The sequence below is a fragment of the Aulonocara stuartgranti genome (assembly GCF_965226115.1).
Source record: "Aulonocara stuartgranti genome assembly, chromosome: 20".
Classification (NCBI taxonomy): Eukaryota; Metazoa; Chordata; class Actinopteri; order Cichliformes; family Cichlidae; genus Aulonocara; species Aulonocara stuartgranti.
The window spans coordinates 35743308-35757071 of NC_138956.1; the positions used below are offsets into that span (position 1 = coordinate 35743308).

General features: G+C 38.6%; 1 protein-coding gene across 1 annotated transcript in view; it reads left to right on the forward strand.

Moving 5' to 3' along the window:
• The window catches only part of itpr3 (inositol 1,4,5-trisphosphate receptor, type 3), a 68016-nt gene that overhangs the window by 29976 nt on the left and 24276 nt on the right, over positions 1-13764 (forward strand). Inside the window, exons 13-28 of the mRNA XM_082518610.1 lie at positions 459-558; positions 1005-1165; positions 1251-1392; positions 1578-1742; positions 2012-2184; positions 2543-2662; positions 2947-3028; positions 3910-4025; positions 4154-4405; positions 6765-6909; positions 7001-7145; positions 8014-8228; positions 8485-8605; positions 11191-11245; positions 11332-11497; positions 11947-12114. Of these exons, the coding sequence (XP_082374736.1) occupies positions 459-558; positions 1005-1165; positions 1251-1392; positions 1578-1742; positions 2012-2184; positions 2543-2662; positions 2947-3028; positions 3910-4025; positions 4154-4405; positions 6765-6909; positions 7001-7145; positions 8014-8228; positions 8485-8605; positions 11191-11245; positions 11332-11497; positions 11947-12114 (2326 nt within the window). The remainder of the gene's footprint in view (positions 1-458; positions 559-1004; positions 1166-1250; positions 1393-1577; positions 1743-2011; positions 2185-2542; positions 2663-2946; positions 3029-3909; positions 4026-4153; positions 4406-6764; positions 6910-7000; positions 7146-8013; positions 8229-8484; positions 8606-11190; positions 11246-11331; positions 11498-11946; positions 12115-13764) is intronic.

Sequence of the window (13764 nt, forward strand, 5' to 3'; positions counted from 1 at the left end):
AGAGAATGATTTCACTGTACCTCACAGAAAAAAGGGAAAATTAAAAACAAGATTTAAGATTTATGTCCTCGTCTTTTCAACGTTTAAAAAACAAAACAAATCTTTTAAATCATCTGATAAAGTGTTTTTGTCGTTATATTGCTGTTATATGCTGCTGTTTCTTTATATCTTATTGTGTTCTCATTAACTTTTCCCTAAAAATATCCAATAACTGTTATATTTTTATGGGGAACTCTCATTTCAGATTATTTGTTTTTACAGGGAAACTATTAAAAATGAATTTTAAAAACATTTGTGAAACTGACCTACATATATTGAATAAATAATATATAAGACAATAGTTGACAATGATTCTTAAGCTGCATTTGTATGACAGACATTAGTTTTCTTTAACGAGGAGCCCACAGACTTCAGAACGAAGTTGAAGGGATTAAAACCGAGGGCTGTGTATGTTTTAGAAACTCATACGTGCGCCTGAGGCATCTTTGCACGAACACCTGGATCCAGAGCACCAACGTCCCCATCGATATCGATGAGGAGCGACCTATCAGGCTCATGGTGAGGTCTTAGTTTTGATCAGGTTTCCTGCTAAAAGGTGCTTAGCTGATTTAGTCTTCCATTTAATTTAATTTAAGGAACTACAATTACAAAAACATTTGTATGATGTAGTAACTCCAAATACTTGATTGTTTGGTGTTCTCAAATCTGACAAAGGAATATTTGGGACTTTTAAGATGGTGGCCAAACAAAACAAAAGAAGTTTGTTCAACCAGTTGGAACAGACATTTTCTCTTGTTTCCTGGTTAATAGTCTACATGATCAATTATTTTTAATCATTATTAAGCTAATAGCCATTGCCTCAAAACCAACAGTCAAGAATAATTAACCATTCATCCAAACCATCAATTTAAAAATGCACAAAAACATGATTTTTTTTTTACCAGAAATAAGATGAAGTTACTCTTTGAAGTGTCTGTTTAATATTAATTTAAGTTCTTTTGCAGTTGGGGACATGTCCCACAAAAGAGGACAAAGAAGCGTTCGCTATTGTTTCCGTTCCTGTGATGGAAATCAGAGATCTGGACTTTGCCAATGATGCCAGCGCCATGCTGAGCACTGTGGTGGACCAGTTCAGCCAGGGCTTCATCAGTCAGAACGACCGCAAGTAATGAGCCACGTTGAAAAGAAAGTTTACTTTCTTTGTTGGCACTCAGGAGGAGTTAATGCTTTCTGGTGTTTCTGTTGGTCAGGTATGCCATCAAGCTGCTGGAAGATGTGGTTTTCTTTGTGGCTGACGTCATTAACAGCGGGCAGCCTGTCCTGGATGTAATGATGACCAAACCTAACCGAGAGAGACAAAAGCTCATGAGAGAACAGAACATCCTCAAACAGGTCTGATCCTAAAAATACTCACACACCTTTTCCAGTAAAATAGTACAAGGGCTGGTTTGGAACCTGTGCCAACTCTTGAACCAGTGTCCTCTGACTCCTTCTGAGTGCAACATCAGATAATACAAACACCATGTCCTAAAGGACTTCCAGCTGTCTGAAAGTGTGTGCTTGTGTGTTTTGATCAGATCTTCGGCATCCTGAAGGCCCCCTTTAAGGACCGGCCAGGAGGGGAAGGTCCTCTGCTGTGCCTGGAGGAGCTGGCCGACCAGAAGAATGCTCCCTACCAGTACATGCTCAGACTCAGCTACAGAGTCCTCCGGCACTCTCAGGATGACTACCGCAAGAACCAGGTGAGGGGACGATGACATTCATACTAGTTTTTATTGTTTCAAATCTTTATAAGCTTTATAAAGTTGAGACTTTTACGAGTTTGGAGCTGTCCCGGTGTTTTCTTTGTTAAGCCAAAAGCTCTTATTTTCAATCATTTTGTGAAAGCAGAATGACAAACCAGCTACTAAATGCTAAAAATGACACAACTTTGATGCCTGATAAAGCTCTTAATGGTAGAACAGCTGAAGATAACAGTGATCACAAAGACTCAAAATTCACCCCTCTCCAGGAGTATATAGCGAAGCAGTTCGGTGTGATGCAGAGTCAGATTGGGTACGACATCCTGGCTGAGGACACCATCACTGCCCTGCTGCACAATAACCGCAAACTGCTGGAGAAACACATCACCAAGACCGAGGTGGAGACTTTTGTCAGTCTGGTCCGCAAGAACCGAGAACCCAGGTACGCACGGAGACAGTAACAAGTACATGCCAAGTGCAGATTAGACTCCAGGATTTTGAATCTTCAATCCAAAGACACAAGCTGCGTGAAGCGATTAAAATTGCTAACACCAAGGCAGCAGTGGTTTCTGACTTTCTAATAAGGACGGTGGCAACATTTTCTATTGCTTATCTCCTGCAGAAGTCAAAATCCTCAAATTCCTGCAGTCTGCCTTTGATAAGGATGTTTGCATTTTTTGGGCAAATCCAAGCAGTGATATAGTCCAAAGTTATAGCTTTTACTTTTGAAAGTGGTAATAAAGTGCTATTCTGTTATATTCTGTTTTACTACTTGACTTGGTGTTTCCTGGACTTTGCAGGTTTTTGGACTACCTGTCAGACCTGTGTGTGTCCAACAACGTGGCCATCCCCGTCACACAGGAGCTCATCTGTAAATGTGTCCTGGACCCCAAAAACCAGGACATCCTCATTAAGACAGAGTGAGGCGGGAGGGAATAAAGATCGCTTTACCCATCTCACTTTACCTTACCCTGTGGGCACTGCAGTAAAACTTAGTTTACTTTGGGAGAATGAGCTTTTTCAGTTTGCACCCCACCAACAAACAAAGAGTAAAATTAAAGAGTGTGTGTAATTGGTCTTTACATATCTATCTATCTACATGTCTATATATACACACATATATCTATATCTAGAGAGAGAGAGAGAGAGAACTATAACTTTTAGTCTAATTGTTTACCGTGATCTACTTTACTACGTGTTCCAGGCGTCGTGTTCCAAAGGAGGCGCCCTCTGGTGGTGTTCAAGGAGACTACATGGCAATGGATGACTTTGGAGATGAGGATGAGGTATGTTTGTCTGTATATTTGTAAATCGTTACCATAGATATAAAAGACGGATGTAGTCTTGTTTGCGCCACCCATTTGTTAGTGAAGTCACAAGCTGAGTGTTTTCACTGCAACCATTTTGGTGTTTATATAGGACACACTCATTATGTGGTAAAGCTGCTTTATCATCCTTTATTAAATTAAAGGGGACCATCATTTTCAAAGTCAATTTCATTTAGTAATTCAGTAAGAGCAGAAACTAGTGACAAATATAAAATCCAAAAGAAGAGAATAACACTAATTACTAAGGTCGTAGACCAAGTGAACATTTTTTCTTTAGACTTATGTATAGTGGGACGTGTTTTTGCAACTAGAACCATAGTCACTGCCTACTGGTTATGAGAAATAATGCAGGGCACTTCTGGAATGGCTTTATGTATCAGAAATGGAAACTTTGTCCATCTTTTGTGGTCATTACCACAATACATTGAACCAATTCAAAATCCTGTTTCCCAAGACACAGAAAACTTTGATTTTCAAAACTTCAGTAGGCTGTTGTGTATATCTAGAATACTGATTGGTTAAAAAAGTCCACACCAAAAGTTACAACAATTACAAAATTTATTTATTTTTTCCACATTGTGGACTGAATACAATATACTTACTGTCTGATAGCAAAACCACATGTGACTAGGTAGTAGTATTTCTAGAAAATAGTGTAATGGGCAAACATCTCATATCTAAACAAATCACTCACTTTCATGTCTCGGTGAAAGGTTCATTACATTTGAAGAAGACTAAACAATTAATGATGACCAAATTATTTTGGTCTTTGCTGCAGTCATGTTCTTACTTTTTAGATGGATGGTATTACGAAAATGTCTGTTCTACTCTTCCTGCAGGTGTGGCTGATGTGGACAGACAAAGCTAATGAGAAACAGGAGAAAAGCATCAGACAGCTGGCTCAGGAGGCAAGACAAGGAAATGCTCATGATGAGAACGTCCTCACTTACTATAGGTACAGCCAAACAAAAACAGCAATTCACTTCAAATCTCATAAAAATCCAACAGACTTTTGTAAAGTGATCCAAGAATACGATAAAAAGAAGCAAAGCTGATAGAGCCTGCCTCTGTGGACTTCCTTAGGTATCAGCTGAAGCTGTTTGCCCGTATGTGTTTGGACCGTCAGTATCTTGCAATAGATGAGATCTCCAAACAGCTGGATGTGGAGCTGATCTTCCTGTGCATGATGGATGAGACTCTTCCCTTTGACCTCCGGGCATCCTTCTGCCGCCTCATGCTCCATGCTCACGTAGACCGAGACCCTCAGGAACTGGTGACTCCTGTCAAATTCGCCCGGCTCTGGACTGAGATTCCAACCTCCATCACCATCAAAGAGTAAGACGATTTTAGTAAAGCAGTAATATGTTTCTGGAGAAGTTGTGATAGGGCTGTCTTGTGGCAGCTTTGTGCTTTGATTCACTCTGACTCAAAAAGAGGAAGGGAACAAAAATACAAAATGCTGTTAAGGAAATTATAGTTTTTATAACATGCGGTTTAAACATAAAGCAGCACCCCCCCCACCCCCACCCGCACAAACATGTCCTCCAACCACACACACCCATATTTTGTTTTCAAACTCCATTGCGGTTTATTCACACCTCAAACAATTAAACGAATAAAAGTGAACTGCAACAAATTACTGGTAAATTACTAAAATAAACTACTAACTCTTTTACGCTACGTCCACACCTACACAGGTATTTTTAAAAACACAGCTGTTTCTATGCATTTGGGGCTTTTGTTCACACGTAAACGGCGTTTCACATCACCGAAAACAGAGATTTTTTAAAACTCAGTTTTTGCGTTTACGTGTGGACGAGGAATACAGAGTTCGTCACGCAACGTCAAAGGTATGTGCCTTTTTTCACGTCACGCTGTGGCCACGTTATTGTTTACATGAGATGAATTTTTACAATGACAAAATACTGTTAATCTTACTATCCTCAGTTTTTACACTTACGCTTGCATACACACACGTAGTTACTGTCTCTCCATTTGGAAAGGCAGAGGCGTCAAGATGTACTTATTTTATGTGCAGTTAGAATTGAATAGAATTAGAATAGAATTCAACTTTATTGTCATTGCACATGCACAGGTACAGGGCAACGCAATGCAGTTTGCATCCATCCAGAAGTGCTTTAGTGATATAGATATATTACAATATATATTAGCAATAATATAGATATGTGAGTATATTACAGAAATGGGTCTATTATGTTATAATGTACACGGTATGAGGTATGTTGTTGTTTTTCCTGTTTAATAATATTCAACATTGCTATTACATTTTTCAAAAATGCCTCTCTATGCAAAATGGGTTTAAAAGCATTAACAACTGTGGCATACTGTTTGTCTGTGATTTGAACCAGGGGAACAAGTTATGTAGGGTCAGCCTGATACTATTTGTATTCCGCTGTAACTTTACTGTATGAATAGCTAACATCTCCAAAATGTCAGGAGTAGTTAGTTATTACAAGAAGTGTTTTAAAAATTAAAAATGTGGGATACTGTTTCTCCGTGAGCGTACTCCCTGCATAAGGAAAACTGATTCTATTGCAGAGACCTACCTTGGCACTTGTTCAGGTGAAGCCAAAGGAAACATACGTTTCACCATATTTTCTAGTCTTTGGCTTGGAAGGAGGTTTGTTTGGATACGTATTTGGCGATGCTTCATCTCCTACTTTGAAACCTTTGTGACCCTTTGTTTTCAGAAAGGTTGATAATGATTATGCTACTTCACTTTTGAAAGGTGTTGAGTAGAGTAGTTGTGACGCCATTTGAAACTGACCTTTTTGAAGCCCTTGTGCTCAGGCTTTAGCGTCACCGTTGAAGAAACTGGCAGAGCCTGGATAGCTCAGTCGGTAGAGCATCAGACTTTTAATCTGAGGGTCCAGGGTTCAAGTCCCTGTTCAGGCGTTGTGTCTGTTTGCACCCCCAAGGAAGCACGCCTCTTAACATTTGGTTGAGAATTTGCGTAAACCATGGTCTTGGTCATCAGTTCCAGAGTTCCTACCTGACAATTTGTAGTGTATCCAAAAGCCAGCTTTCATTCCATTGTTGAGGTGACACACCACACAAGAGTAGGCTCCTTCACATTGCAGCGTATTGACATGCTAATGTCACAAATTCCTTGCTTTCAGAAAAGGTGAAAACGATCCTCTTATTTGTTATCTGAAGAAACAAGTCAGTCTTTACCACCAATTCAATGAAATACACCTAGGAGGGGACACTCTTTATAAGCGTCTTCTAAATGGTCTCGTGGGTTCATTGAAGAACTCCAAAAGTCTTGACAGTCATCTTTATCCCAGTACAGGTAATGTGTCCAGTAGTAATAGCTGGTTTACTACGTGGCACAAATGGTCAAAAAGATTGTGGAACGTCCTGACAGTAAGTGAGAGGGAATCCGCAGGTGCAACACAAAGAGGGATACCACATATGTGCCTCTTTCTTGGCTACACATATTTTAGACAGGATCATGAACCACTTATTTAAAGTTGAGTATTGTCATAAAGACTTTCCTGACACTTTTCCAACACTGTCATGAGATTGAATCTGCATAGGTCCTTCAATTCAATGTAATACTTTTCATCTTACGTTCCGGTAAGTATTCTGGGGCCTTGCTTTTTTCACAACAGATCTTTTTCCTCAAAACATTATTACAAAGATTGTGGTGTTTCTCTTTTTTCATCATTAGTTATGACTCTAACATGGACGACAGCAGGGACAACAAGAAGAACCGGTTTTCCAGTACTATGGCCTTCATGGAAGAGTATCTTAACAACGTCCTTAATGATGACATGCCATTCCATGACGAGGAGAAAAACAAGCTCACATATGAGGTCTGGTTCTACTCCCTAGTCTTACAACTTCACTAAAAAGTTCTACTACTACTGTCTGTTATTACTGCTTCCATTTCCCTTCTTCCTTCAGGTGGTGAGTTTGGCCAGACATTTGATCTACTTTGGCTTCTACAGTTTTTTTGAGTTGCTCAGACTCACAAGGACCCTGCTGGGCATCATTGACTGCAGACTCAATCCAGGACACGCTGGTCTCGTATTCAATGATGATGCATCAGGTGACTTAAAATACCATAACAAGCTAAGACATTCAATTGTTTAACAACAACTTGTTTAACAACATCAGGTTTCCTGCCAAGTTTAACTTTAGTTTTTATCTTCAATTACTTACTTATTTTTATTAGTTCTATTTAAAAGAACTAGGAGAATGTAATGGGCCCTGTTTCTTTGTATGCCTGTTTGAGCAGTTTAGATTCCACAATTTTAAGATATCATCTTCAGATTTTGTGTGATAGTAGATACTAACAAGAGCCCAAACTCTAATTGTTGTGAAAATCAGTTCAAGGTCAAGTTCGCACCGATCTCTGAATGCGCTTGTTCTATTTAGTCCAATGAAAGTCCATTAAAAGTCAAATGGAACAAACAAAAACAAACATTTATCTTTGATACCTTGATAACTTATTCATCTATTATAATGTTAAAGCTCGCTAAAGCTCAATTGTTCCTTCCCTTATGAAGAAAATGTCTTTTCTTTTTATTTATGAATTTATGGGAATTGCAGTAAATCTTTTTTGCTCTCTCTCTCTCTCTCATCTGCATTTGTATATTCTGGTCATTTGATCTGTATTTCCAGTTTTTTTTAACCAAACATGGCTGATTTGTTTATCAAGTTCAGCTCATTCTCTGTTTCAAGCATTTTTTCATTTGTCTTTATTGTTTATTGATTCTTTTCAGTTATTTTCACCTTTCATTTTGTGCTGTTTTCTACTTGTTTATGTCTGGTTATATTGCTGGATCGTCCAGCAACAACATTCTTGGACTCGTTCTAAGAGGTCTTTTTGTGCCCATGTATAACTGTTATTGACTTTATTTCGAATATTGTCGGGTTAATTACACTGACATGCTTTTTTTCTTCTCTCTGTTAAGGCAAGAACGTGAAGCGCTCTATACACGGGATGGGTCAGATGATGTCGACCATGGTCCTCAACAGGAAACAGTCCATATTCGGAGGTGCAGTTTCCAGAGGGGCAGGAATGGGGCCAGCGCTTGTGCTTGAAGGACAAAGAGCCAGTAAAGATAGTCTCGACAACATGGACCTGACAGTGATGGATACTAAGCTGAAGATACTGGAGATATTACAGGTAATATACAATAATTTTAACACATTTTACACTCAGTGGCCACTTTTTTGTTTTTAGGTACAGCCATCCAATGCGGTACAATATTTAAAAGGAAATTTATTAGATATCGATTAGACAACATTGCCCAACCAGTGTTTAGCAAAAGGGCCTGCTCACAAAATGCCTTTAGTTTGTAAGAAAAGTTATAAGAATGACATTCAAACCCTATATGTAAAATTATGTTATTGTAATTGAATTCCACTTTTCTTTTCATCAGTTCATCCTGAATGTCCGTCTGGACTATCGCCTCTCCTTCCTCCTGTCTGTATTTAAGAAGGAGTTTGTGGACGTTTATCCCATGGCTGACGCTGACGCTACCACTAATATGGAGCATGCAGGTAGAAACACAGCTGGTGGAAATAAACTCATTCAATTCATTTTAACTCTAACATACATAAACTATATATAAAAAGTTGTCTTCTGCTTCTATATGCATGCATGTGCATACATGTGGGAAAAGACAAGAAAGGGGGTAAAGTGCACAGTTCTGCAGCACTATATACATTTGAACAGTATTAAAAAATATACAATGTACAAATATGCAAGTCAGGAATACAAATAGTGAAATATATTTACAGTGTAGTTTATTGCACGTAAATTAGGTATTGCACAGTGATGATGTGTGTTCTGTTTATGGAGGGAAGTGCTTGGATTGGTGGGTGGACCTGTGTTTTCAGTGCATGTGTGAGTTCAGCGTGGTTATGGTTTTTGGGAATAAATTATTCTTGAGTTTGTCAGTCTTTGTGCTGATGGACCTGTAGCACTTCCCTGAGGGAAGAATTAGTTTCCAATATATATCTAAATACCTAAAAACACAATTCAAATAATCTGGGACCTGTTATGCTTTTCCTTATTTTCTGAAATCCATATACTGTTATAATGGTGGATTTTTTCATGGACAACTCTTCAAGTAATGAGGTCATTACTTGCACTACTGTTCACTGTGAGTCATAAGCTGCAGTTTTTCCTTTTTTCCTTCCTCAAAATATTTGTTTGCTTAATAGTAGTACAGCCAGGGCTGCACCAAGGCCAACTATAAGATAAATATAGATTTTTATTAGTTTTAAACTGTCATGAACTGTGTGTGGCAGGCAGGATTGGACCCAGACGCAGACTCTTAGACAGGACTTTAACACAAAATCCAGCTTTTTTGCTGAAACAAGTCAACAGAGAAAACTAAATTAGGATCAGAACACACAGCTTGGTACGAGGGAGACGCTGATATACACAGAAAGATAACGAGGAAAGTGAGAACACTCAGGGAACGCAGCTGACACAAATTAACATGACGCCACAGGGGAAGCAAAACAGGACACACCGAACATGGAAACACGAGACCTTCACAGTAAAACAGTAAATGGAGAAACACAAGACTGAGACGTGTTTGACAGAGGAGTCAAGGAAAGGCAGACGAGCGGGGGGGACAGAGAGGAGACACGAGGGGCTGGAGAAACACAGAGTGGAACACAAGGAAGGAAACAAGACGCGAGGGCTCACAACATATATACACACAGACGCACCGCGAGAGACACAGAGGCCAAAGACACAAGAGGGAATCTAATAATCGAGAATCTAAACACGGAATAAAAGAAACTCACAACTAAGACTATAAATGAACCTGAACATAAAACATAATCCAAAATATTACTAGAACACAAGAAACTCAAAATGCTGGGTCCAGGTAATGACATAAACTGTGAGGTTGTTCTGCTAGGATCCAGAAATAAAAATGTGTATATGAAAGAGGTATGACAGGTCCCATTAAAATATGATAAATCTAATAATTGAATATTTAACAAAACTTTAATGAGATGGGATAAATTTACACGGATTTTAGAAAAACTTTTGCGTGTTGTCTACCTGAATATCCACCCTGCAGTTTTTCTTAAGGTGCTTGTGTTACTTGTCTCCCTATGCCTCAGATGTGCCGGTTAACATGGACATGACAGGTAGTGCATAGATAAGCTCATATTAGAGGCAAAGAAGAACCTACAGAGAGCACATGCCACATTTCTTCACCAGTTGACATGTCATTTTATTATTATAACACAAATTACTGCGCAAAAGTCTTTAACCCTATTTCTTAATAGTTGGTGCACGACTTAGATTGGAATGTCTTGATGCATGCTCATCCAGGTAAGTAAATCCCAAAAGGTTTGTGTTCATCTGGACGTAGCGTTTTCAGTGGGTGAAACGTTTCGTTACTCATCCAGGTGATTTCCTTTAGTCTCAGCTGACTGCAGGTTTCCAACCTTATAAACAGTACATTTGCACATGACTGAAACTAGCACCACTGAAAGGACACTTTTCACATAAATGGGAAAGCATCTCTGAATCGAGGAGGGGACTAAAGGGGACATCTTTCACCATCTTACAATGCTGTGATTGCAGCCATTCCCCAACTCTCTGGTACTCATGACCATCAATCAGTGGTCTTTGATCAATGGTCAAGACAATTTGCATATTAATGACTCACAGCCCATTGTTCATTCAGCGTCCAGATAAACAGAACTTAGATTGAAAGATTTCCACAATGTGAAGCAGTGTGGGATCATGAAAGAGAACAGAACAAGCTAACCAATCCAAAGAGGAGGTTTGGACTGTTCAAGAAAACTGGAAATTATTGCTAAAGAATAATTAAAGGAATTTGTGAGTTCAGGTTGTGTTGAAGAATAAATCTAGTCATATTAAATATTGACTTTCAAGCTTATTAGAATGATCCATACTGTTTGTATTTCTATCTATGCTTGCACATGTTGTCCATCTTCCTAGCAGAGCATCAAGAAATGAGGGTTGGCTCAAGACTTTTGCACAGTAATGGGTAACATTTAGAGTGAACCGTATGAGCAACTTGGTGTGAAACCATGAATAATTAATTTCAGTTCTGTTGTTTATTAACATCTGCCTTTTTGTCCCTACTCAGCCACCATCAACCTGCAGTTCATTGGAGAGCAGGCAGAGGCCATGTTTGGAGTTGGGTATGTATCGCTGGACATGCATTCATGCACAGGTTTTATTAATACAACATACACACATCTTAAGTACTTTGTGTGTTTGTGCGCAGAAAAGGGAACAGTATCCTGGAGGTGGACGATGAAGGTGGTCGCATGTTCCTGCGGGTGTTGATCCACCTCACAATGCATGACTACGCTCCTCTGGTGTCTGCAGCCCTGCAGCTGCTTTTCAGACACTTCAGCCAGCGACAGGAAATGTTACATACTTTTAAACAGGTGCACACAGACATGCAAAATCTACATAAATAAGCACACAACAAATCCAGTATCTCTTAAACAAAATGCTGACCCCTTAAAATGCTTTACTGTCATTCAGAAGGGAATGTAATAAAAAGCAGAAGTACAGTCATGAGAATCAGTGTACACAACACTAGATAAGACCAGCAATTCTTCATTAAACTCCTCATAATTACCTTCAAATGGTCTATTTTTTTGTATTCACTGAATTTTTCAAATCTTCCTGGAGATCTGTGGCCCTGAGGGGTGTAGTGCGAAGTAAGTTCAGTATATCCAGGCTTTCTTTGCGTTAGCTAGTTTAATAAAACCTCAAACATAACGGTGCTTTCTTTGCTAACCCAGGCTTTCTGCTACAGTCCTCTGTGGGAACTCAGAACATGAAAAATATTGCAGAATATTCATGTTAATCCTCCAAGTTGTGACTGCAGGTCCAGTTGCTGATCTCCGCTCAGGATGTGGAGAACTACAAGCTGATTAAGGCAGATCTGGATCGCCTCAGGACATTGGTGGAGAAATCTGAACTGTGGGTGGAGAAGAAAAGCTCGGGAGGAGGAGACGGGAAGAAGGACAAGAAAGACAAGAAGGAAAAAACAGAGGTAAGGACTAATGAGATAAGAATAAGATAAGGGCATCCTTGCAAAAGAGATTTTCTAATCTCTGTGGATTTTTCCCCCTGTTTAAATAAAACATTTTTAAATTGTATTGTGATACTACTGAGTGTGTGAAAGCTAAAGCTTTGAGAATGCAGGAGCCCACGATGAGAAATTATGAAGAAACTTTTCAAATCAAAGGTTTTAAATGTACGTAAGTTAGGTCTTATACAGACGTGTAATACAAAGCCTGCAGAGCTCAGCTGGTGAGAGTATTAGTCTTTGATTGTAGTATACTGTGGACACAAACACAGACAGCTGCAGACTTGATGACCAAGCAGTCATTCATTGTTAACCAGCATCCTCAAGAGCAAAGCGACGTAGGACTTTCAAACTGAAAAATCTCAGATGAGTTCGAACATCAGGGTCAGAGGTCAAGTCTTCTGAAAATCTTGTGAATGTGATAAGCTGAGAACAAGGTGATGTAGGATAGTGCTGCCAGTATTTTTTAATTCAGTGGTCATAATTTTTAATTGACTATATGACCAATAAACCAATTATAATCAAATTCATGAAATAAGAAATTATGAGGTTTTATTTTAACAGAGTTAGTTTTAAAATACCAAGAGGTCGGTTTTTGTCTAAGTATTCATGCCGAGGAGCTAAGGCCATTTTTCTTCATGAATATTATCTTGTTATTGTGTCTTTGTCTTTAAAGTCTATAATACTGGCTCAAACCTTCCCATATCTAAATAATAACAGTACATATGTACTGAGCTGGCTGAGAGGGGAATCCCAGAGTAAGTCTGGGTTTAGAGGCTGTTTTAAAGGCTAGCTGAAGTCAGTGTTACTTTGTTTTGTATGTTCTCTAAACTGCTTTTAAGATTTCAATTTTTTTCAGAACCAACAGGATCTTTGTGTCTAGGTGGCTGATTGACATCATAAGCTTTTGTCAATATAACAACTAACCAATTTATTAACCACTGACTAACTAACCAACTACCCCATTCAGTCACTATTTAATACAACACATTAACAACATGTTATTAAAAATCTAAATACTACTAATAAAACTAAAGTACTAAACAAAAACAAATAAAAATATCTTTTGAACTTTTGCATCTTGGTTTTTAAACTCACTTCCTGTTGGTGTTGGGCTTCCTGGTGTATCATGTGGATATAAGGTAGTGGGTTTATATGTGGCATGGCACTTTCACTGCATGGCATCTCTCCTTATTCTTTCTTTCTTGTTGTTTATACTTTGAAATGCAGAAACATTATTTCTCAAATGTTTTTCTAGAACTAGTTTCTTGTTGTCATACATCTTATACACCCACACTGCATGTTTAAAAAAAACCCAACCAGCTAGTCGTGCTTTGTTAAAATGTTAGCTTGATAATGAAAACAACCAATCGCATTAACATGAGAAGTTGTTTTTGTAATAAAAAATGTAATGTAAAGAAAGAGCTTCATCCAGCGAGGGAACTTCTAAACCTGCCAATTTGGGTGCTGTTCAAAAGTTCTAGGAGTTTAAAAATAGTTTAAAAACCAGTAACCTTACAGAAGAGATGGCAACGTTTTAAGAAATATTGGAATAAACAATAACCAGTTTGCAGTACGCAAACTGTTTGTTTTTGGCATCCGATACTGGTGCAA